Here is a 24,241-nt window from a genome sequence, read left to right as displayed (position 1 = left end):
GATATGCCAGAATTATACACACATTCCAGAGCGATACGTTTTTCTTGTTTTAAACTTAAAATCGGACCCTCCATCTCCATGGCTTTCCAAGACGTGCTGAGACCAAGGACCTGGGCATCACCAGCAGGCAGGTCGCAGCCACCAACCCCAGTGACGGTAAGCGCACTTCCCCGTGCGAGGAGCAGGGACCCTTGGGCCTGTCACACCTGGACAGTCCGGCCCCTCGTCACCGAGCTCCACGGCCACAGCCCCTGTGGGCTGGCAGGTCGAACGCCCTGACCAGAGGCACACGAGGTGGCATCCGCCCTGCGAGTCAGCACTGGGGCACCGGACGTCCCCCCAGCACAAGGGCCAGCAGCACTGGCCACCTGCCCCCAGGCTCCGGGGAGTCACCACGCCCAGCCCAGGAAAACGGAGGAAGGAAGGAGAGACCATTCAAAGGGAGCGGAGAAGAAAAAGCTCTCGGTGAAGCCAGAGCTCGGGCCCTCTTCCCGCTGGCTCTCATCGTCAGAGGAGTCCTCGGACAGGAAGACCGCATAGTGTCGCGAGGGCTTTACCAGGCTGGGGCAGAGGGAGACAAGAGAGAAGAGAACAGTTAGGAGGCGCCCTCAGGACTCCACGTGGGGCGGGGGGCCCAGCTGCCAGCCTTGGGGGAGGCCTGACCGGCCCCCAGGTAAGGAGGCTGGTCCCAAACAGAAAAGAAACGGTGGGCTTGCCACGTGTTAAGGGCTTTAAACCAGGATCCAGACATCCATGACCTGCTAATTCCACTTCCACTTAGATAACCCGAAACATGGCCAAGAATTACGCACAAAGTGTCCACCACTGGCACGTTTATAACATTAAAACATGAAACAGCCTAAATTTCCAGCGACAGGAAGCTGGAGAAGTGAATTCCGGTGCTGCTGGCTAACGTTATGCTCCCCGTGACTGCATGTTGACAAAGGGACCTAAACACCAGACGCAGACGGGCAGAGACCACCTTCTCCATCTGCAATGGAAAACGCAGGCCGGAAAGTATATGTCTCAGTGTCTACGACAGCTAGTGGAGCAGGGCCCCCTGCCCCTTTGTTTTTCTGTGTCGTCTACATTTTCTACAATGTGCATATCTATTTCAATAATTAGGGAAAACTAAAAAACAAGCTGGTTGGGGAGGGCAGGGAGCCGCGTGGGGGGGCGCTCGGGAGAGACCCTTTCTGATGAGCGGCCGCTCTCTGGCATCTCTCAGATGCCTCTTCAGAGAGTCTTTCATCTGTGATGTGGAAATTAAATATTCATTGTTATAAAAAATACATCTCGCTTGTCAGCCACCTGTGAGCTCTACCTCTACCGACACGAACACACAGCCCAGAGACGCTCCACGCGGCTCCTGAATTACACACGGACAGGCCCCCGAGCGGTCAGACCTGGGTTCGAACGCCCGCCCTGCGGCCAATGCCCGGCCCCCAGCTGGGAGCGGGCAGTCCACAGCCCTGCCCTGGACAGCAGGCGGGGCACGTGCCGAGGATGGCCAAGGGCAACAGTAAAGTTTAAGGAGACAGTGGGTAGGAGACACTAGGTGCCTGAGGGGGGCCACCCCCTGCCCCTCACCCCAGCAGTCTCCTTTCTTTGCTTTATACGATGCAATTCCACTCAGTTTTATCTCAGGAAAAAGCAACATGTCTAAGAAAAGTGCGCAGGAACCACGGCTGGAGGGCAAGTGAGGGGCAGCAGCTGCCCGGGGACTGGAGTGGATTCTGACCTGTCTTGGCCACGACCTGCCATCCTGGGTGCTAAGCTGGCTGTCGCCCAGGAACTCGGGGGCTGGCTCCCAGGGCCCCACGCACCCCAGCACATTCACACCCAACCCCTGCGCTTCCTCTTGTCCCCTTGGAGGTGGCCAGGCGGTCCTTCCTCCTACCGAAGTGGGGGCCGAGACGCGAGAGGGGAGGCCACCTGCTCGGGCCGTGCACAGGGAGGTGGCCAGCACAGCATTCCTGTCCTCCCCCAGGTCGCCATGCAGGGCGTGAGGGTGACACCGTGGCCCTTCCTGGAGCAGGCAGAGCATGGCTCGGGCGGGGACTTCCCTCTGGGCTCCGGAGAGCAGAGCGGGAAGGTTTCATTTGCAGAGATGCGCACTGGCCACCCTCAGGACAAGGCTGCTCGGCTCTCCCACTGCCACCGGGACAGGAGACAAGGTGCAGCACAAGGGCCACTCTGCACACAGCCACCGAATCCTGTTCTGAGTCACAGACCCGGCCTTGTCACTCTCCTGCTTAACGCCTGTGAATCTGCTCTCTGAATCGCAGTTTCTTGGCGATCGGCTGTGTGGTGAGTGGTCCCACTCGGTAAAGCATCAGGAACAGCAGTGTGCAGACGTTTGGGGATGACGCTCTGGGTGGGCAGGGGGAGGGCTGCGGAATGGCAGTGCCCAGTCCGAGCCCCAAGCAGGGCAGACACCATGGATCTGCCTCTGCCCATTGGTGCGGCCGCCCCCTGCCTCCCCCATGCACCTGGCGCCGGCCCTGCCTGGTGCGCTGACCGCTGTCCTGCTCCGGAGGGCAGCCCGATGGCCCTCTCCGCAAGCCTTCCTGGAGGCCCAGCTGCAGAGCTCCTCCTTGGGACACGTGAATCTCTCGCCACTGTATTCCTGAGCTGAGCTCAAGGGCAGGGCCGGGCTCCTTACCCCCACCTGGAGCACAGCATCAGCACAGTCCAAGTTTGCTGACCGAATGAGTGGCAGCCAGCGTGCTGGGGGGACAAGGCACCCATTTCACCCATCTTCACAGCCACCAGAGTCCTGGCGTCCCTTTCACCAGCCTGTGTCTGCAGTATAGCAGTGTTCCTCTCCGAGTCCCCGTCGTCCTCTGGGATGCTGAGACCTGTAGAAGGGACCATGTTTGGGGGCAGGGAGTAGCTGGGAGTCTCAGGAAAACGTCTTAAATAACATCCACATGTACGCACTGTGCCAAGGACTTTGCACAGGTTACTTCTACCTCCCAACAGCCTAGCAGGAAGGTCTCAATATACTGCCTTTATAGAGGACGAGCCTGTCACTAGTCCATCTGTCCATCCACAAATCCAACCAAGAGGCACTTCCTGGGGGCCTGCTGTGAGCGGACGCAGTGCTAGCTGAGCCCTGGGAGTCGCTGGCAAAGGAGAGCTGTGACCAAGTGACCCCGCCAGGAAGTGAGGAGCAGGGACTGCCAGCAGGGGGTGGTGCAGGTCTATGAAGGGCTTGGGAAGCCCTCCAGCCCACCTTGAATGCCTCCCAACAGCCATCCGAGCATGGCCCCCCCGCCGGGTTCGACAAGGAAGCAGAGGCCACAGCCTGGCGTGTGCACCGGATGCCGCTGCAGCTGCAGGAATGTCTGGATTCGTGGAAGAGCACAGGGCCTGTGTGCTGCCCTGGACCTCGGTGCCATCAGTTCAGTTCACGGCGACCTCCGCTGGCGTGTCCTGGAGGGAGGCTGGGAGAGGGAGCCCGATGCCAGCTCACTCTCTGGCCGGCTCTGCTGGCCACGCCAGGCTGGCTGGGCAGTGGTTCCAGAGGCTCTGGCATCGCGGACACTCTGTCTGGCTCTCGAAAGACAGAGCGCCCAGGTGGGAACTGGGCCGTGTGGTTTGGTCAGATCAGAGCGTTTTCAGTCCAGCTGCGGCCACACCGGTGACCTTGAGGACGCCAGCAGGACTCACGAGCGTTGAGCTCAGCGCTGTGCGGACAGTTCCTCATCACGTCCTATCGCATCCTCACTTCGCAGATACAGAAGCCAGTGCTCAGAGAGGGAGTCGCCTGTCCCGTGTCACACAGCAGTTCAAGGCCGACCGGGGAATCGGCATTTCCCTGACTCCACACCACTCTGCGATCCTGCCTCTTCGGTTTGTGGGTCTGGAACAATGAAATAAGGTGTAGGGTGTTTCCCCTTCCCCTTTCAAGAAAAGGTGAGATTTCAAAATAAACTTATTTAAATTCAGCTGCTCATGTTCTTCCATGGAACATACAGTCAGATATTTGTCAGAGATAAAGGATGAACCGTCGAAAACGTCCAGGTTTAAATTTTTTATTAGCTTAAGGCAGAATATGAAAAAAAGAAAAAAAAAAGTGTACCTCTTCCCTCATTAACCCAATTCAGCGACTACCCTGCAGCCTGCCACCCACCACTTGCCTGGATTTTATTATACACAAATTGCTGTCTGCGAACCAGCTGCCCAGCGAGGGCTGCCGAGTCCGGGCGGGAAAGAAAGGCCCGCCGTCCATCACTGTCCGGGCGCGTCATCTCCCACGCCGCTGCCGCTCGCCCACCTCCTCGGCACACACTCCCATGCCGGTGACTTCCTGAACCCTTTCTAATGTTTGGTTTAACGTGTCGCCGGTTAGCACGCGCGTGTGACAGTGGTGACAGGCGCGGCTGTTCCTTTTTAAATACCATGTCAGAGCGCGGCGTCGGGAGCGGACGTGCGCCGTGGCTCTCGCCGCGCTGGGATCGCACGGGCTTATTTTTTAATGAGGAAGATCTGCATCTTGAGAGTTTTTTTCATGTGTCACATCGCGTGGACAAATCAGCGGCACGTCACGCTGGCCCAAAATGAAATGCTGACAAATGTAGATATTTCAAATTTAATTGACATTTAAATGTACTTGAGATAAAGAAGGGGGAAATCAGCAAGGACTTGGTCTCCGGAGGCAGTGAAGGGAGCTGGTGATCATTTCTTAAAGGATCATTTCACTCCAGCACAGAGATCTTCCCTGTGAATGTACCGACCGCTCTGGTGTCCCCTGATCACGGCCCGTGGGGCTAAGGAGCAAGGACAGCCCAGGACAGCCCAGGGCTGCCTCCCCGGTGGAGGCCCGTCTGTCCAGCCAGCCTTCCGCCACCCCCACGTCCCAGCCAGACGACCTCGGGAAAGTCACCTTACTTCTCTGAACCTCAATTTCTTATCTGTAAAATGGGAAGTTTACAGCCCTCCGGATGGTCTTGTAACAGCTGAACAAAAATGTCTGTAAAGGTCTTTACATAACACCTGGTGCACAGTGAGCGTCCAACCACTACCCAGCTGCCACATTCACCTGCCGACAGACAGATTCCTGCCTAGGTGTTGAAGGACAAATAGGGTGGTCCCTGCCCCCAGAGACCTTCCCAGTTAAGGTTCCTGGTCCCCATCTGGGCCTGTCCTAGCACATCAGAACCCTCTGAGGGGACCCTGCCGCGCCTCCCGGTCACCGGGACATAGGACCCTGCCGCGCCGCCCTCACCGGGACACGGGACCCCGCCGCGCCTCCCCCCTCACGGGGACACAGGACCCTGCCGCGCCGCCCTCACCGGGACACGGGACCCCGCCGCGCCTCCCCCCTCACGGGGACACAGGACCCTGCCGCGCCCCCCTCACCGGGACACGGGACCCTGCCGCGCCCCCTCACCGGGACACAGGACCCTGCCCCACCGCCCCCTCACCGGGACACGGGACCCTGCCGCGCCGCCCCCCCACCGGGACACAGGACCCTGCCGCACGCCCCTCACCGGGACACGGGACCCTGCCGCGCCGCCCCCTCACCGGGACACGGGACCCACACTCCGACCACACCTTGGCATGCAGACAGGCTAACAACACAGAAGAGGCTCCGAAGGAAGCCAGAGGGCCTCCGGGCAAACGAGCTCAGGCGGGGCCCACAGAGGAAGCTGGGGAAGGGCGCCGGAGCTATCCACGTGTGGCCCGGGTAAGGGCAAAGGCTGTCTCAGGGAGGGACAGCTGGACACAGACACACTGGGCTAGCACCTCTGCACTCAGTTGTGTGTGAATATCTACTTGAAAACAAGGTGCGAATCACTGGAGGGCATCTTCCTGTCAGAACTGTCTAAGTGTGAGACTAGGTCCTTCCACCCCACTGGGACCTGCTTTGCCGGAGGGCAGTGGTTGGGGTGCACTTGGCCCACTTGGGAGGTACATGGGGACTGGGCTTTCAACCGTGACCGTGGCAGAGGCTGCACAACGGCCTAGCGTGTTTCTGGGAAGAGTGGGCACAGGGAGCTGGGGTGGGGCGGGGTTGGCAGGGACCAGGTGTGCAGGGCCTTGAACCCAAGGACAAGCCCAGTCGAGGTTAGGGTGGTTGAGGGCTGGGCAGGCAGCAGGGAGGCCCCGTGGCCGGGCCCTGGTCTCCTCTCTCGGCTCGGCTGTGCCCTTTGCCCTCCCAACCTTCATTCATCCATCCACCTAATTATTGATCGACCTGTGTGTTCACGTGTTCATTCCTCCTTTTAACAAAACTCACTGGTACCGATTTCACACGTCCACACCCGTGCCCAGATGCCCTGGGAAGTCCTTCCCAGGCCACTGGTGGACACCCCGAGGTGGAGAGGCTGAAGCACAGGACGTGGGCTTTGCCCCACTTCAGGCTCTTTGGTGGAGGGAAGACGGGGCAGGGACAGCCCGGGGCACTGTCCCGACCTGGAAGAGAAACTGAACAGACTTCCCTGCTCTGACGGCAGCCCCTGCCTGCCACGGGCCCCAGGGCCCATGCGCTCTCTGTCTGCCGTGGTGGACGTGGGGTGTGGTGGGGTGTCAGGTGAGAAAGCGGTGGGCCTGGACGTGAGACCCGGCAGACCCAGGTGCACGTCCCAGACCCAGGCACCCCTGAGTGTTCGAGCCTTGGTCCCTACGGCTGGGCAGCAAGCGACGCCTTCACAGTGAAGACTGGGGAGCGGGAGGTGAAGGGAGACGAGGACACAGGCAAAAGGGGGTCACTGGGTGGCACAGCCCTCACAGGTGCCTGAGTGAGCCGCGTCTGGAGCACGGAGCACCTTCTCCCGGCGTCCGGCGCGGCCCTGGGTGGCGCCTGGGCGTCCTGGGCTGCTGCACGCCCCGGAGGCTCCTCGGCAGTCCCTGCTTTCCAGTCTGGGCCCAGGCTCCATGTCTGGCTTCTGGCTCAGCTCGGTCCCCAGGCCCAGAACCCACTGCAGGAGGGCAGGGGCCTGGTCAGGTCAGGGGCCTCTCGCCTTGCTAATTGGGTCTGGGGCCTTCTGCTCGGTGTTTGCACTCCCGGCTATTCAGAGAGCGGGTCCTGGCAGCCTGCCAGTGGGTAGTACCCAGACAGCTGCCCTACCCCCTGGGGCCGGGGCCCAGCTGGCATCTTGAAGACATGCTGCTCGGCTGCCCGCAGCTCCTGGCTTCAGCAGGGAGACGCCGGCGGCTTCACAGTCACATCCTAAGCACACCTGCACGTAGTAGGCGCTCTTTACACATCTGTGGTTGTTAACTGACACCCCGCCCCCATCGCCAGGCTGCGGGCTGTGCGCTCCAACCTGCCTTCAGTGGTTCTTTTGTTCGTTCTCAGTGCACATCTCTGAGCAGAGGCTGGGCTAGGCTCTGGTCCACGAGCTGGACACACGCTGTGCCCGGAGCCCTGACTCCCGGCCTGGGTGCTGGGTGTGCACAGCCCATGGGAGGTGAAGACTACAGCGCAGTAGGTCAGTGCTACAGGGGTCGCCCAGGGAATGTGGGTGGGGGAGGGGAGGCGTCGGGGTGTCAGGTGGTTGAGGCTGCAGCAGTGGCTGCAGATGGCAGGAGGGACTGGCTATGCACCCCCGTGGGCAGGTTCCCACGTCCTGTTCCTCGGGGTGTTCATAGGCACTGTGTTTGAACACAGAGGGCAGAGGCTTGCCCGGGTCTGACCCTGCTCCTGCTCCAGGCCACCATCCCAGCAGAGCTCACGGACCACACCCCAGGGCAGCTCTGGTTCTGGGAGGAGGAAAGGGGCTGGAGGCCTGTCGCTGAGCGGGAGGGCGCCGAGGCTGAGCCCAGGTCTGGAGGAGACGGGAGAGCAGCGTGAGTGCGGCTGGCCCGAACAGACACAGCTGCAAGTGTCCCGAGACCCATCCTCGGGCAGAGCTGTCGCCAAATGCTCTGGCAGCTCTTCTGACTCGGTGTAATCCTCGGGGCTGTGGGCGCTGGGGTCACGCAGTGTGCTGCAGATGTCCGGACTCCTCCCCAGCAGCGTGGGCTGCAGTCTGGAGGGCAGACTGCCCGCCCCGCCAGCACCGCCTGCAGCCTTCTCCTTGGCAGGAGGTGCTTCTCCCCGGCCACACGCCCCTGGGGGCCCACAGTTCCGGTGGGAGAGCAAAGGCACACGTCTTTTGGAAAGTTATTTAGCAACACGGAGCAGAAACCTGCCTCTGCAGCGGATGAGGGTACGGATTCTGGCGTTAAAGAGACATTTAAAACGCAGCTCTGCCACTGGCTAGCTGTGCAGCCAAGGGCAGCGGCAGCCTCTCAGGGTCCGTCACTTCCAGTAAACAGCCGGACTCTCGTGAGGACTCAGTGGAAGGAGCGTGGGAAGCGCCCACGTGCAGAACTCGGCTAACGGCAGTGCTACGCGCTGTTCCCGTGATGATACAGGTGAGGACACGCCGGGAGGGCAAGGACATCCACGCCGGCATCTGTATGTGAGTGGAAGTCTGGAACCACCTGCAGGTCAGGCTGAGGCGTGTGGCGAGGTGGGCACGCTCATCCATGAGGAGGGCTGTCCACAGCCACCTGCAGGTCAGGCTGAGGCGTGTGGCGAGGTGGGCCCGCTCATCCATGAGGAGGGCTGTCCACAGCCACCTGCAGGTCAGGCTGAGGCGTGTGGCGAGGTGGGCACGCTCACCCATGAGGAGGGCTGTCCACAGTCACCAGCAGGTCAGGCTGAGGCGTGTGGCGAGGTGGGCACGCTCACCCATGAGGAGGGCTGTCCGCAGCCACCAGCAGCAGGAGTTCAGGGACAGGGCGCCGGTCCACAGGACGGGCGTCGTGGAGGCGGCAGGTCCGCACAGACGCAGGAAAGACGGCCGGAGTCTCAGGGGTGCTGGTGAGCAGCTGAGTAGGAGGGTGCAGAATGAAATCGTCTCTTCCCTAACTTCCAGACTGTCTGTAAGGCCGCTGGGTTATTTTTACAAGTAAACATTATTTGAAAGGAGATTTTGCGTGGCCCTGGCCAGAGTGGTGAGCAGGGCCAGCCTCTGGGCCTCCGGGGGCCGAGTCTGGACTGGTCTCCTGAGTGCAGCGGAACTTCACACAGCCAGCCCGCGGCCAGTCCGGACTCGTGTGCCTGGGGGGTGTGCTGTGCCTCACCCCCAGACGTGAGACGAAGGTGATCAGGACTGGCGGCCTGTCAGATCCGATGCATGTGGACTGCAAACCCCTTAACCACCAAGACCCAGGAAACAGCCGATGTCTGGGTTGTCGTGAAGATGAAATGAGGTGAAGTCTGCATGGAACCATCTCCTGTTCTCTCAGCAGCTCTGGGAGGGCTGCTGCCCTGTCCCCTCCTGCGGTGAACGAAGACAGCCTGGCAGAGAGGCATCTGGGGACCAGCAGGTCACCCCGCCTCTGGCCAGGGTGCCCTGGGCCGCCGCTGCCCTCCCACGCAGAGAGTGCAGTCATATCAGGTTCTTAACAAAGAGCCTGGAGGGTTCAGAAGAAAGGGTGAGGCCTCTGTCCTCAGACAGTCTCTCTCTGAGCCTCAGTCTCTCCATCTGTAAAATGGGAAAGCCACTGCTACCCTTCACAATCCAAAGCGACATTCAGTGAATATGCTTCTCTTCCCTTCCCTTCCCCAGATGGAAACACCCAGGCCCCAGCGGACACTGCTTCTTTGGCAGGAAGAGGACTGAAGAGCTCTGGTTCCCAACTCCAGGGAACCGGAGAAGGAGGGTGGCATGGGCCCCCCTCGTAGGACCTGGAGCTGTCTAGGAAAAGCCAGACCGCGGTGGACCCCCATGGAGAGTTAACTGAGAGAATGAAGCCCAGCAGCATGCGGAGTCCCGGCCCTGCCCCCTCGAACTGGATGACCCTGGGACACGGTCCAGTCCATGTTCTGAGCCCGAGTCCCCGTTCTGTAGAGGGAGAAATGAACAGCAGCCCGAAGGGCCCAGAACAGAGAACAGGAGAGGTGCTCCACCCTGCTTGCTGCTAGCCGGCCCCTGACCCCAGCCCTGCTGCTGGATCCCTCCCACACCAACTCCCACCCAGGGAGTGCTCGGGGCAGTCCACCAGCCCTGTTCTGAATGATAATGGGAGAAGCTAATAGCTCTTGGGGAGAAACAGTTACTGAATGTTAATTAGCTAATGTTAACTGAAGAACCGAGGGATGCTTTCCCCAGAAGTCTTTCTGAAGTGTTCTTCCAATTGCCATCAAATGGTTTTAAGGGGCAAGGACACCTCCTGTTGATTCAGGAAGAAAATCTGACATAGGAATAAAATTCATTTTGGGAAAATTCAGGTCCACACGAGTCAGCACGGGGATTCCCTTTGAAGGCCTCTTTTCAAAACCCTAAGTAGCTCACACCTAGTAGGGTTTCAAAGACATCTGCTGAAGAATGGGTACACAGATGGACAGATGGACATCACCTGGAAAGGAAGAGACAGACTGCAGTGGACGGACTGGCCAGAGCGTGGGTCCTGAGGAACCCCAGACCGAGCAGGCGGCCGGGAGAGGGGCTTGTCGTAAGCAGTTCCATCTCTCTGTCCACAATGTTAACTATTTAACATGCTATTTGAAAGGAAGAGTTGGGGCAAGAAGTCAGGAAGACTGAATCCCTCCCTCTACTTCAAAGATCCCTTACCTCTCCTGTCACCCAAATCCTCCACATTTCCCACGCACTCAGATGCTGCCAGTGGAGAGAGCGATCCAGGAGTCCAGAAAACCAGGCCAGATTAAAGGCCCAGGCACCGATCTGTGTGCCCAACACGGAGCCACCAGCAACAAAGGCCCATTAGAATTGGGCTCCTGCCTGCTGGCTTGTCTTCTCGTGTCTCCCAACACAATGCTGACAGATTGGGGGAGCTGGTTTCTTTCCTCCCTAGAACAATATTTTATGAGGAGTCTGTTTTATTAAAATATTTTCCGCTGGATGCTTCCTGTGTTTCAAGAACTTGGTCTTGCCAGCTGGAGCTGATGACAGTTGAGAAAAACACATCCAAGCGCTGTTGTGACACGGCATGTGGAAGTGGAGGGGCCAAGGTGGGGGTGGGGCACATGGGAAAAGACGCAGGAAACACCCGGGCCGCACCACGAATGTCAATGGCATTATGGGAGAACAGCCCCCACCCCCACCATTAACACATGTGAACAGAAACTCCTGGAATGATGTCCCAAAGCGCACCTCTATCTGTGACGTACGGTCACAGAGAACCTGTTTGTTTACTGTCACCGCCAGTGTGCCAACCCACTAAACCACCCCCCTGCCGCCAGTGGTTCGTCTCAGCCCCACGTCCGCTGAACAGAAACCTGAAACAAGGCACACTGAAGAAGAAACAGGAAGCAGTGCTGACACAGTTCTGGGCACGAGCAGGAGGCCGGGATTACCAGACCCTGGCTCTGGCGCACACTAGCGGCATCTCCTATCACCGCTGGAAAAGCAGCGGCGAAAACAGACGCGATTAGGAGACCCAACCTCTAACCGGAGCCTGGCCACAGAATGGGTAATGCTTCCACCAAATGTGCAGTGATGTTGGTCTGGGTGACTCTGTGTGGTGCAGGGGTATTCTGGGTTCACATTTCAATATCTACAGGCCAAGACCCTGCACCACAGTGCAGTGGCTAAAAGACAGCCCAGATTTAAAGTGGTGGCTTTAAAGAAGAGTGACTAGTTTCATACCCCTAGGGAGAAATCTTTAGGGTCTGAGAAACTCTGATGCCATTCATCATTTTCTCCACAAGGGGGCAATCATCATCCATGCCAGTCATGGCCAGGGACCTATTCCTCAATACCCCTACTGTCCTATTGTCAGAGCAAAAGTTAAACCTACACCCAACTTCAGGAGTCCTCTGTTCCAAACTGGACATAACCAAGCATCTCCCAAGACAGACCTGCGCGCTTGTGCGTGTGCGCGCGCGCACACACACACACACACACACACACACACACACAGTCTCCTACAGCTCTGGGCAAGCTTTGAGGGCTGCCTGGGGAGGCTGACTCTCTGACACAACAGTCTCGGCCAACACCGCACTGTAAACCAGGGAATCCTGGAGGAGCTGCAGTGTACTGCAGTCTGGGGTCGGCCACAGCTTGACATTTCAGAACAGTTTCTTCCCTCGGCTCCTTTTCTAGCTGGGGCCCACCATTTCCCGAAACTTCTTCCCCTGGACCACTTCTGAGAGTAGAGCAGGCATGAGGAGCATTCCCCTCTTCACCCAAGGGACGTCAGGGTCCTTGGGCAATGCTTTCGGTTTCCCAAACAACCCGACTGAGATGTTCTCATGTACTTTTTCAAGGGATCACAGGAGGCCAGTGTGTAGCTGAGTTGTGTGGGCAGAGCCCAAGGGCTGTGTGCCTTGGGGACAAAGGGAGGCAATGCACCCCGTGATGGAAGCAGTGGTCCCTGCTCCAGATGGGGGGTGCACAGCTTTGGGCCTCACCCTATCCAGGCAGCTCTGGCCACTGCTTGTACACCTGCCTCATCATTTACCGCATCTACCCAACATCTACCAGGCAGGTGACTCTAAGGTGGGTCCTATGCTAGGTACAAACCCGAGCGCCTGCCCTGTGGGCCCTGGGCCTGAGGGGAGGTATGAGAACAGAGCCCAGATAACATACAAGCTATGGCACAGGTAAGCAAAGGGGATAGGACAGTCCTGTGTATACGCCTAGGCTCTGGAGACCTCGAGCCCCAGGCCTAGGAGGGGGCAGGCCCTCCTTAAGTCACCTCCTTGACTAGGCTCCAACTCTCTCCTCCTGACCCCACATCTTCAGCATCAGAAAAGGCCTGGAACCTTCTCCTGAGCCTGTCTGAGTACCCTTTGGGCAACACCGCTCAAAACCCAGCCCAGGTGGCCGGCTGCTTGGCCTCTGGGCCTCCCACTGGTGTGACAACGGCCAGCAGCAGCAGCATGAGGTCAAGCCCAGCTCCTGACTGGCCTCTCTGAAGCTCCCGCCTGGGCTCCAGGAAAGCCTTTCAAAGGTGGGGCAGCGAGGGGGCCGGAGTGCTGGCCCCGCTGGTTTTGCAGACGGAGGGGCGGGGAGCAAGGGGGAACTCACTGCTCGGGGCTTGAGATGGACGTCCTTCGGCCTTCAGCCGTGATGTTGCTCTTCGGTCTCCTCACAACATGTGGGCGGGGAGGGCGCACCTAGAATGGGCACGGGGAAGGACCCCAAGAAAGAGTGAGTTGGAAAGCCGTACAGGAATATTCGGAAGTTTAAGATAAGCAACCCCCAATAAATGTTGAGGAATCTTTACAGCATGGGCCACAAAGGCTCTGCTAAACCCCACCACACCCGAGCTGGAATTCCGGGCCTAAATGGGAAAGCTTCTCCGGAGAGCCTGGGCCCCTCATCTGCAGGTCGGGGCCCCTCCCTGCCTCTCACAGGGCTGCCACGGGGGCGCAGTGAGGTTCTGTCTGCACAGGACCCGGACCAGAGGTCCTCAGGTCCATAAGGCCCCACTCACCGCTTCTAGAACCCAGAAACCGGTTTTGTAGAACAAAAAGGTGTTACTCAGACTTTGTATTTAGGGTTCATGTGCTTATTATTATTATTTTTACAATTGAACTACAGGATGTTTTTATTTCCCTCTCTAAATGGGAGAGGGAAGAAAGCAAATAATAGCACTGGAGAATGCCACACAAATCACTGTCTACTGCCCAGGGCATCCCGTCCGTGCAGCCCCCACCCCCAGCAGGGTTGAACATCCTGGGGGGTGCTACACGGCGGGGGTGGGGGTGTACGGACAGTGGCGCGTACAGCTTCCTAACCCACAGCTGAGCTGCGGTGACAAGATGGTTTCTTTTTCCTGATCTGCTGACTCCTTCTCCCCCTTTGGAGCCCGGGCTGGGAGTCGGGCGAGAATCTCCGTGCGTTTCCAGTGCCAGAGAGGCCGGAGAGGGCTCAGCCGAGAAAGTCTACCTGCGAGTTTCACAGCCAGGAAAGATGACTGAGCCCCGTGCAGGCGGCTTGCTCTCTCTGCAGATGAGGGACCAAGCGGGAAATGCCACAATGGCTGAGGTTCTCGGGCAGGACAGGGAAGGGGAGCACACAGGCTCCATGTCCGGCCCGCCCTCTTCTCTGAACCCCACCCCCACACAATTTGTGGGCGACACAGCACAAAGGCTTAGGAACACAGATGACAGAAGTTGGCTACGTAAAAGACAAGTCTTTATAGAGTCTGATCAAGCCCTCAGGTCTCCGCATGTCTGCTCTAACCCTAGTTTTCCCTGTAGATTGGCCTGTCTGATCTCAGCCTCCTCTGGCAACCAAGATGTGGCGAAAGGAAAAAAAAAGCCAGATGCATCCCACCAGACCTGCTGCCTCTGAGGGGTGCCGTGAAGACCCACTGGACGCGCCGGCTCGGGGCTGGCACACACTGGGGCTCCGTAAGCGCTCACCTTGCTTCTCCTGAGGGAGACTGTCAATAACAAAAGGAGCCGGGGTGGGGTGTCCCTGAATGAGAAGACCTGATGTGATGGCCTTACCCTTGCCTAGCATCCTGTTCAGTCTGGTATTCGAGTGGTCCCTCAGCCAGATTTTTAGAAACAAATTAATGCCGCTGCCTGGAATCTGAGAAGTGCATAAGAACGTTGCTATTACCATCGCTGTTGTTAGAACGGTGCTGCCACAAGCCGACATCCAGTCACCATGTGCTGGGTTCCAAGGGATACGCCCCCACCCACTCTGACGGTGAACTGGTTTCGGCCGGGCCAGAGGCGGCTGTAAACAGGATCACCTGGCTGGAATCTCCCCCAGACTTCCCACCACAAAGGCGGGCGTGCCGTGGGGCGAAGGCGCAGCTCCGCCCTGCCCCGGGCGTGCAGGACAGGGCAGACATCAAGGCCTGCCGGCCTGTCCTTGCACATGGCTGCTCCCTGCTACAATAAAGGCGGGTTAGGAATGTGAACTTGGGGCTGAAATGGGGGGATTAAGTTTGTGGCAACCTCAACTGAACTTGCAACGTGGTGAAACATGGGGAAAAAGAACAACAGAGCTAATTAGACGCGCTGAGCTGTCAGAGTGCCGCTGAATGGCTCAGCGCCAACAAACAAAAGGAATGGCTTGGCAATGAGCAGGATCGATGGAGAAGACTGCTTCATTAGGGATGATAAAACAGACAGAGCGGGAGAGGGGAGGGGCAGGGGAGCGGGAGGCAGGGGCAGGGGAGGGGGAGGAGGCACAACAGACCTGGGGACAGTCAGTCACCAGCACCGTTACTGACACACCCAGAGTCACACACACCTGACTGGTGTGGACAAAGCCAGACACAAAAATACACTCACAACCATCCAGAGACATGCAGAGACCTTGAGATTCCAACATGTACACATCTCACAAACACACGCGCGCGCACGCACACATGCACACGGGCGGCCTCAGACCTACAGCTAGAGCCGCAACCAGGCAGACACACAGAGACAAAATGGTTTAATTAAGCCCAGATCACAAGGCTGGCCCGTCATTTTCAGGGATCACATCGTGGTTCGGGGGTGCGCAGGAGGGGTGGGGCTGGGGACGAGGGGAGAAGCCACATGCGTGCACAGCAGCGACCACTGGCCCCACAGGGTTAGAATCCCAGCAGCGTCAGGGGAGAAAATGCTAAACAGGGATTTTGAGCTCTGTTCAAGGGGGACTTGAGGGGAAAGTTGGGAAACCAGCCAATTCCCCACCGGATTTAAAACCTGAGAAATCTAAGTCGGCGGGGTTAAATGTGTATTGAATACAAAAGCACTGAGTACGTTGGATTTTAATGGTGAGTGAGAAGTAATAAATAGAGAGCTTATAAAGTGCTTCGCGTGCACCGACCACAGCCTGCCTCTCCCCGTGTGCCCCGACCCACGCCCCTCAGCCCCCGCACGGCAAGGCGGTCTTCTGCTCTCGCTTCTCTCTCTACGCAGAAAATCTCCATCCTCGGGTACCATCTGAACTCCGGCCACAGGTGCCAGGCTGGCCTCCGGGCCCCACCACCCTGGCCAATGGCTGCACTTCCGCCCGGAACCTTTGCAGCCAGGTGACCTGGCGAAGCTCAGCTGGGGGCCAGGGGCTCCTGACACGGGAGCTTGTCAGACCATCCTCTTCGCGGTTCTCGAGGGGCTGTATATCCCCGGCCTTCAGGCTCACCCCTAATGTGCAGTGGTGCCCACTGGACATGTCTGGATGAGTGCAGCGGAGTGAGCAGACCCCGGGGCGCTGGGGCCACAGGGCTCTGAACGCACACACCTTCTAGGATCCCAAACTAGCCCCACAGTGACCCTGCTTGGCAGGTGTTCGGGTTGGCAGGAGTGTCTGTGTCCACTTCATGCTAGGGACTATGCTACGTACTAACTGTACACACCCTCATTACCCTCGCCAGGTAGGTTATGCTACACCCACTTTATAGACGATGAAACGAAGGCTCCGAGAAGGTCGATGTCTTGCCCAAGTGTGGCTGGGCTGTGACTCAGACCAGGGCAGGCCTCTCTGACTTCTGAGCCCGGAGAGCTGGTTCTGCAGCACCCTGACTCTTCAGTGCACCAAAGCCCCGGGGACCCGGGGCATGCAGCGGAGTGGGGCTAAGTCACCTCCTGCGCCAGGGCAGGGTTCGCATTCCCACACGCTCAGCTGCGAGAGGGTGTGGCGACCTCTCTGTCCCCACTGCACGAGTGCCCACACCATGCCCACCAGCAAGACAACACGGAGTCCCGGCAGCTGTCTCTACATCAGACTTTTCCCGAGGAGAGCGATCCTGACCTGCATGGTGCTTTCTAAGACTCGCTGCCTGCCTGGGTCCTAACCTCTTGAGATTTCTGACCGCTGGGCTGGCTGGCTGGCTCGAGGAGTCGGGGCAGAGGCAGGCTGGGCCTCTTCTCAGCCCGGTGGTCTCAGCTGCGCACGGAGGAAACAGACCTGCCTCGGCCGGGCTGTTGTGAAAACAAATAATCACACGTGTGTCTCGCACAGTCCCAGGCACATGAAAGTGCTCAATAAATGTGAATCCTCTTCCCGTCTGTGTCCCTGCCGGGACCTACGACTGCCCAGAGAGGCCACAGGGGCAGCTGCTGCTGCTGCTTCCTCTGCAGGAGCCCCTGCCACGCACCTCACCCTGAGATGGGGGCGGCGCCCGGGGCGCTGGGCACGCGGAGACTCCTGTCTGCAGCTGAGGGACTTGGCCAGGTCACCAAACATGGTTTCTCATCTCTACGCTGGGTGGGACAGTGCCTCCTTCAGAGTGGCTGTGAGGCTCACCAGGTGGTGTGCCCAAGGTGATCTGCTGACCAGGCGAGTCCTAGCAGATGACTGCTATTAAGAAGCTGTCTCCTCAGAAGCTGTACGATTTGAAACCTGCTAGGAAGACCAAGAACGTTTCCTGTGTGCCAGGCTCTGTGCTGGGCACTTTACAGCCGTCGGGCGCTCGTGCTCACAAAATCCCTCGTGGGTGAGGGTTTGGCGCAGACAGGAGCGGGCTCAGAGCTCCAGTGCTCGCCACGGTCACGCAGCTCCGGTGCCCAAGTCCGGCTCTGTCTACGCCCCCATCCACGTCGCTAAGCACTGTGCTGAAACTCTCTCTAAAGACTGGAAGCGACCGCCTGTCCCCACACTGGTCTTTGTGCTGTTTGTGCCTTTGGTCCCCACAGTGAGCAGACGCGTTCCGGCCTCTGGACAGCTGCGCTGGTCCCCGTGAGTGGCAGCAGCAGGGGTCCATCGCGACTATCACCGGCGAAGGCACCTAACCCCCAGCCTCCACCCCAGCCCTCTCACTTCCACACACGGCAGGGGAGGAAGGAAACAGTCCCCTGGACCTTCCCACATCCACAGAGAGAGCAGCCCCTAACGCTGGGTGTGCACCAAGGAGTGGACGCAGCCCGGTCCAGCCCGGCCCCTGGCACCCCGTGCCCCGACACCTTTCACAGCGTGGACTTGGACAGGTGCACTGAGGGTGGGAGGGCGCTGGGCACCCATTTTGGGGAAACCCTGGTCGCAACCAGCCAGCCGGGGATTCAACCCCTTTTGCGCAGCTGCAAGACCGGTGGCCACTTTGAACACAAGACAGAGAAACTCCTCTCTTGGGAAACAGTCCTCACCAATGGGCCCAGCAAGTTCCCACTTTGAAGAAACCTGCTGAAGTCGCGAGGCCTCGGCACGGCCAAAGTCTGAGCTTACAAGGAAGGTGACTTCACCGCGGCCGAACTCGGGCCGCACACTGTTTTCCACGGCGTTTCTCTATGCAAAGGCCGTGCGGGTCTCCGTCTTGCCTACCCCTCTGCCAAGTGTGGGTGGGTTGGTCGCACGTCATCACAGGGGCCGGGGCACTCCACCGAGGCCCGCGGGAGCACCTGTCTCCATCTCAGCTGCGCCACCTTCTCGGGGTGCAGCCTCCGCCCTTGGGAGGGACATCAAGTGAATTTCCGAACCCAGATCTGGCGAGACGGAGCCCCTGCCGCCAGACTTTGGGAGACACTCCAGCGCCCCGCACACGGCACGCACACGGCACAGCAGCCCCGCGACCTCCACCTCGGACCTGCAAGTCCCTGAACTGCTTCCCCAAAAGGAGGGAGAGGCCAGAAAATGCAAGTTCGGGTTCATGCCACGCAGAGAGGGAAGCTGGAAACCCCAATCCCCGGTTTCCTTTTGCAAGGCAGCTGAGTTCAAACTCCCGAGGTTTAGTCAGGCGGGGGCAGCAGCCCAGGCAGTTAGTCGGGAGGGCAGAACCACCGGCTACTCACGGGCCTCGAGCGCTGTATCTTGGGAGGCGGCGGGCGAGCGGGACGGAGTCTTTGTGGCTGTATTAAAGCGAAACTTAAAACATCAGTACACACGGAGACGGTTGAATGCGTTTGCACACACGGCTTGGGAGCAAGCATCCATCCCCAAGCCACAGCCCTCGACCACTTGCTTCCCACCCCCACACTGACTGGTGGGTCCCGGGTCCTGCACATTGCATGTCTGAGGCCCTTTCTTCTGCCAACTTCTTCACTCTAGCCTCACCCCTGCCTGGGTCTCCTCAGCCACTGTCCACACAGGCCGAGGGGGATTTCCCAAAGTGCAATACGACCCTGCCACACCCCACTTGGAGACTTCTGCTGTAATGCCCCTACCCTGCCCACCACCCATCCTTGGGTGACGGTGCAGCAGGGTCTCGACTGGCATTCCAAGACCTCCAAGACCTGGGCTCCGCCACACCCCACACATCCTTCTCATCCATGCTTCCCGGGGCTGACCCCAACGGCCCTAGGTTCTCACGCCTTGTTTCCTGCCCGCCCTCTGGGGGATGACTACCCAGTCCTGATCTGCCTGGCAAATGTTTACTTGTCCTTGAAGATGCTGCCCAGGTCAGATGATGCCTTCTGTGCTCCCTGCTCCCTGGGACTTATCATGAACAGGAGGTACCTGCCCCATTTCTCAGTATCTTTTTTTTTTTTTTTTGCATTTATCTTCACATAGAGTGGGAGGGAGAGAAAGAGAAACATCAATGTGAGAGAGACACATCGAGTGTTTGCCACCCAAACGACCCCAACCAGGGCCAGGGACAAACTGCAACCAAGGTACGTGCCCTTAGCGGGAACCGAACCCGGGACTCTCTGGTCCACGGGCCGACGCTCTAACCGCTGAGCAAAACTGGCCAGGGCTCCCATTATCTTTTAAAAAATTTTTTAATAAATTTATTGGGGTGATACTAGTTAATAAAATTATATAGGTTTCAGGTGCACAATTCTATAATACATCATCTGTATATAGCATTGTGTGTTCACCACCCAAAGTCAAGTCTACTTCTGTGACTGTATATTTGACCCCATTATCTTTCAAATGTTTAAATCCTTGTGCCTGGGAAGAAAATATATGCTCAATAAATGTCTGATGAAGACACAAAATGGTACAAAATGCTTGGCTTTTGAAATCTGGATTTGAATAAAAAACACAACAGAGCACAGGCTTCTTGGCTGTGCCCTCAAATCCTTTCTCTTGAGAGTCGAGCTTTGTCCTTCCGACGGCTGCCCGGGCAGGTGCCCTCGACAGTCTGGGGAGGAAAAGCCCACACAGGCCGGAGGCCTCGGACTTCAGCAAAGCCTGGGAGGCTTCCGGCTGCTTCCTGCCCGGCCCACCACCGGTTCCTCCGACGTCGTCTAGGCCTGCCCTGCCCACGCAGGAGCCCATGGCCACTGTGGCGAGTGAATTAAGACATGCCGTAAGGGTAAACAGCACACTGGATTCCAGAGGCTTAGTGTGAAAAAAGAAAGTAGAACACCTCAGTAATTTTCAATAATGATTACATGTTGAAATGAAATTATCTCGAGTATCTGGGTTAGTTTATTAGAATAGACTTGCATGTGTGGCTCCCGTGACATTTCCCTTGGACAGTGTGCTCTGGAGGACCTCCCTCCAGTTGGCCGAGGGACCCTCCAGAGAGCAAACCTCAGAACTCATTCTCTGAACCTGGCTCCTGGAGGGGGGGCCCTGTGTCCCAGGCATCCCTGGGTCCCAGTGCCCTGCACAGGGCCTATCAGAGTGGTCTGTGGGGAAAATTCGCCAAGGGACTTGGTGGAGAACTGGGGTCCTCAAGGCACATCTAGAGATCACCTGGATAGAAAGATACTGCGGCTTCCCAGATCCTGTGCCATTAGCGGGGGGCGGGGGCCAATCCGTGCTCAGTGAGCCTTCCTCAGTCGGAGGCCATCTGGGGCTGAGGACGTCACCCACTGGGCCTCCCGACTCACAGAGCTCATCAGGAGGGAAGCAGGATGGGGAATGTGGAGCCACCCTCTGAGGTGGGGTGCTGAGAGGCTGCCCCCGCCCAGATGCCCGACCCAGACCCCAACCCCCTGCCCGCACACACGCACCCTCTCCTCCGCTCTGCCCCCCTTGAGCGTGGCCACTCCACCGCTCCAGCTCCACAGCCCTCACTAGTTGGCACCATGCCCGGCCGCTCCCCTTCCCCCTGGCAGGGTGGCCATGTGGCAGAGGCTCAGGGGGCAGCTTCTGGGGTCCGACAGTCTTGGACTGACCCTCAGTCCTCCACTTGAACTCTGGGCTCCTACAGGTCAGTGATTTTAGCCATCCAGCCTTACTTTCCTCATTGGTATGCGCAGGTAACGGGGCTCCCTACCAGAGGGGCTGCCAGGAAGACGCAATGGGATGACGTTCCCCAAGGTCTCCCCACAGCACCGCCCGGAGACAGGAGCAACCATCCCATGAGCAGGTTTTCCCGCCTCCAGCTGCCCCCCAACCCATTTCTGCCTCTACTTGTTCCAGAGTGGACTTAAACAAAACACAGCACACGCCCAATCGTGTCACTCGCCGGCTCAAATCATCTCGGCGGAGGGCTGGCATCTCCCGAGGTGTCGTCTGAGAAACACCACCCTCGGAGATGCACTGTGCGAAGGGAGAGGGGGGGTTTCCAGCCAGACAAGCTGGAAAATGCTGTCTACTGTCTTGTTCCATTTGGAGATTCACAATGACAGCACAGGAAAGGAAGTCCTTGCAATAAAAAATAACCCACCCTACACCGGCAAAATTCTATTAACTCCTTTTGCTTGTTCTTTGAAAAAAAACCCCAAATACTTTTATTAGCACTTATTTTATGGGCTTACTCCCGGGCCATACATCTTTGCTTCTTCAGTTTCTTCCGGGGTATGTTTCTTCTGTGCGCCCTCCTCATCTGGTGTAGAACCATCTGCTCTTTCTCCGTGGCGTCACCTCAGTGTGGCAGGGAGGGCGCGTGTGGGTCCATCCGCCCGTGCCTCCGTCAGTTCCGGGCCACCTCCTGGAAGCTCGTTCACCTGGATATGCTCAGTGGCCATGGGACCTACATCCAAACCCCGAGGTTCAGCATTGCTCTGCATTTTTAAGCGTGTGTACCAAAAGTTCAGCGCCCTTTTTGGGCCACTGATCCCGCGTCCAGCCCCATTGGGCACACGACCAACTCCGCCCTGTAACGACGGAACGGCACACATTGCTCCTGCAAAGTCATATCCTTCAGGTACTTGGTGGCTTTCAGATGTGCATGCATCCTCTTTTTAATTTTGTTCATCCTCACCCAAGGATATTTTCCCTTTGATTTTTAGTCAGAGTTGAAGAGAGGGAGAGGGAGAGAAACACCAATGTGACAGAGACACTACAATTGGCTGCCTCCCGCACGACCCTGATCAGGGCCAGGATGGAACCTGCAACCCAGGCACGTGCCCTTGACTGGAACCTTTGGTCCTCGGGCTGATGCTCCAACCACTGGGCCAAACCAGCCAGAGCTGGATGTGTGTCCCCTGAACCTGGGCAGCTTCATGAGTGTTCTTAAAGAGAACTCAAAGATTTGGACCTCTTGATTTGCATGATTTTGTGGGGTTTTCTGGGTCAAGTGAATAGCGAACCATTTTGAGAGGTCACCTCAGGCTGCTTTTGGGAAGAGACTCCTTTTTTCTTAAAAGTTCTGTTTCACCAATTTATTTGAACACAGATTCACTTTCCCTACGGTACCCATTAATGACCCCTTGGAAAATGCTACCTGAAGTGTTCAAAGCCCTCCAGACCCCGAGCCCCATCCACAATCCTCTGTAATCTTATCTCTGGTACCCCTGCCACCACGATGCCCACCCCACGGGCCCTGCTCACCCACTTGCTTTCCCGCAGTGCCTCGTGCATTCCTATGCTTCCCTGCTGGCTCCTTGGCCAGAAACACCCCCCATTTCCTTCCGTCTCATCCTTGGTGCTAGGATTCGCCCTTTGCTACCTCAGGCACTGCCTCCCCCGGGAGGCCCTGCCCTTTCCTGAGCATGTGGGTCAGGTGCCCCCCCCCCCCCCACGTCTTCAGAGCACAGAGGTTGTAATTACTAGCTTACTTGTTTCATTGCTCTGTTTCTCCTGGGGTCTAGTATAGTACTAGGCACATAATAGGTGCTCAGCAAATGATTTTTGGCAGAAACTTCCTGGCGTATGGAGAAACTCCACAAGTGCTAGTTCTCCACATTCTGTAATCAACTTATTTTCTTTTGATTGTCACCAGGAAGTGCTGGTTCTTTTGCACCTGAATTTATAAGTGGTGGGAGGAATGCAGCCCCTAGAGCACACCCCACCGGGAGCCAGCAGTGTTGGCCAGGGGACTGAGACACCAGGAGAGCGCAGTGTGGTAATGTCCTGGGTGCAACCATGAGGGCCCTCTGCAGGGTGCAGAGTGCATGACGGCACTGCCCAGAGCCAGGTGGACACGGACACTGCTACACGCATGCTTCTCCTTCCTGGAGGACAAAGACTTGGGGGCTTCTAGGCCGCATTTCCCAAACCTGCTGGGGTGGGGTGACCATCGAGGACACAGGCTGGGGAGAGCGGAGTACTCTGAGGACAACCAGAACAGGCCACAAGGATGAGGGAGTGGTGTGATTTGAGTGGGAAGAGGGAGTAAAGAGAGAAGCCAGGGAAGAATCAACTTAATGCACCGTTTCCCAGAATGTGGCCCCAGTGAATCTGGGAGGGACTGAATTGGGAGCCAGGACAGTGTGAGGGGCCCAGGGAGCGCCACACAGGTGGGCCAGGAGCTTCCCGAGGCCAGGGCCCTGCTCTCTTCTTCTCTGCGCCCCAGCCCAGCCCAGGGCCTCTTCCCATGGCCCAGTGGGAGGAAGCATATCCTCTGTGGACAAGGAGGCAGACTGGAGAGAGGTCCAGTGGCCTGCTCAGGACCCCACTTGGTAGCGGGGAGCACTGGGAGTGGGTCCCGGGCCTCCTGACTGTGAATCCAGTGTGCTTCCCGCCGCTGGAGGTGGTGGCTAAACCAGAAGAGCCTTAGAGCAGAAGCCGAGAACAGAGCCCGGGGCACCTCTGCACAGAAATCACGGCGATGTGATCCTCAGTCCGCTCGCTGGGTCAAACATGGCTGCACCTGAAGGGAGTTCAAAGAGCCAGGCCCTTGGCAGTCTGGGGCTAAGAGGAGTTCCAGCGTGGACCCACGGGCACTTCCAGAGCCGGGCTGCGGGGGCCGGGCTGCCACGGTCAGCTCAGCTCGCGGGCACTTCCAGAGCCGGGCTGCGGGGGCCGGGCTGCCACGGTCAGGTCAGCTCGCGGGCACTTCCAGAGCCGGGCTGCGGGGGCCGGGCTCCCACGGTCAGGTCAGCTCGCGGGCACTTCCAGAGCCGGGCTGCGGGGGCCGGGCTCCCACGGTCAGCTCAGCTCGCGGGCACTTCCAGAGCCGGGCTGCGGGGGCCGGGCTCCCACGGTCAGGTCAGCTCGCGGGCACTTCCAGAGCCGGGCTGCGGGGGCCGGGCTGCCACGGTCAGCTCAGCTCGTGGGCACTTCCAGAGCCGGGCTGCGGGGGCCGGGCTCCCACGGTCAGGTCAGCTCGC

The 24,241-nt window shown here is 58.4% G+C and overlaps 1 protein-coding gene across 6 annotated transcripts in view; it reads right to left on the bottom strand.

The window, feature by feature from the left end:
* The window catches only part of DENND1A (DENN domain containing 1A), a 491,959-nt gene that overhangs the window by 4,717 nt on the left and 463,001 nt on the right, over positions 1-24,241 (bottom strand). For 3 of the 6 annotated variants that reach the window (XM_036261261.1, XM_036261264.1, XM_036261263.1), the window contains 2 exons: positions 12,996-13,084; positions 433-561 (listed from right to left, as the gene is read on the bottom strand). In XM_036261261.1, the coding sequence (XP_036117154.1) occupies positions 433-561; positions 12,996-13,084 (218 nt within the window). Of the gene's footprint in view, positions 1-432; positions 562-12,995; positions 13,085-18,643; positions 18,701-24,241 lie in introns of all 6 variants that reach the window. The other 3 variants (XM_036261259.1, XM_036261258.1, XM_036261262.1) reach the window with 2 other exon arrangements.

This window comes from Molossus molossus, unplaced genomic scaffold (assembly GCF_014108415.1).
Source record: "Molossus molossus isolate mMolMol1 unplaced genomic scaffold, mMolMol1.p scaffold_m16_p_14, whole genome shotgun sequence".
NCBI classification, from domain to species: domain Eukaryota; kingdom Metazoa; phylum Chordata; class Mammalia; order Chiroptera; family Molossidae; genus Molossus; species Molossus molossus.
Note: the sequence above shows the minus strand (reverse complement) of the source record. Positions and strands in the feature narration are given on the sequence as shown.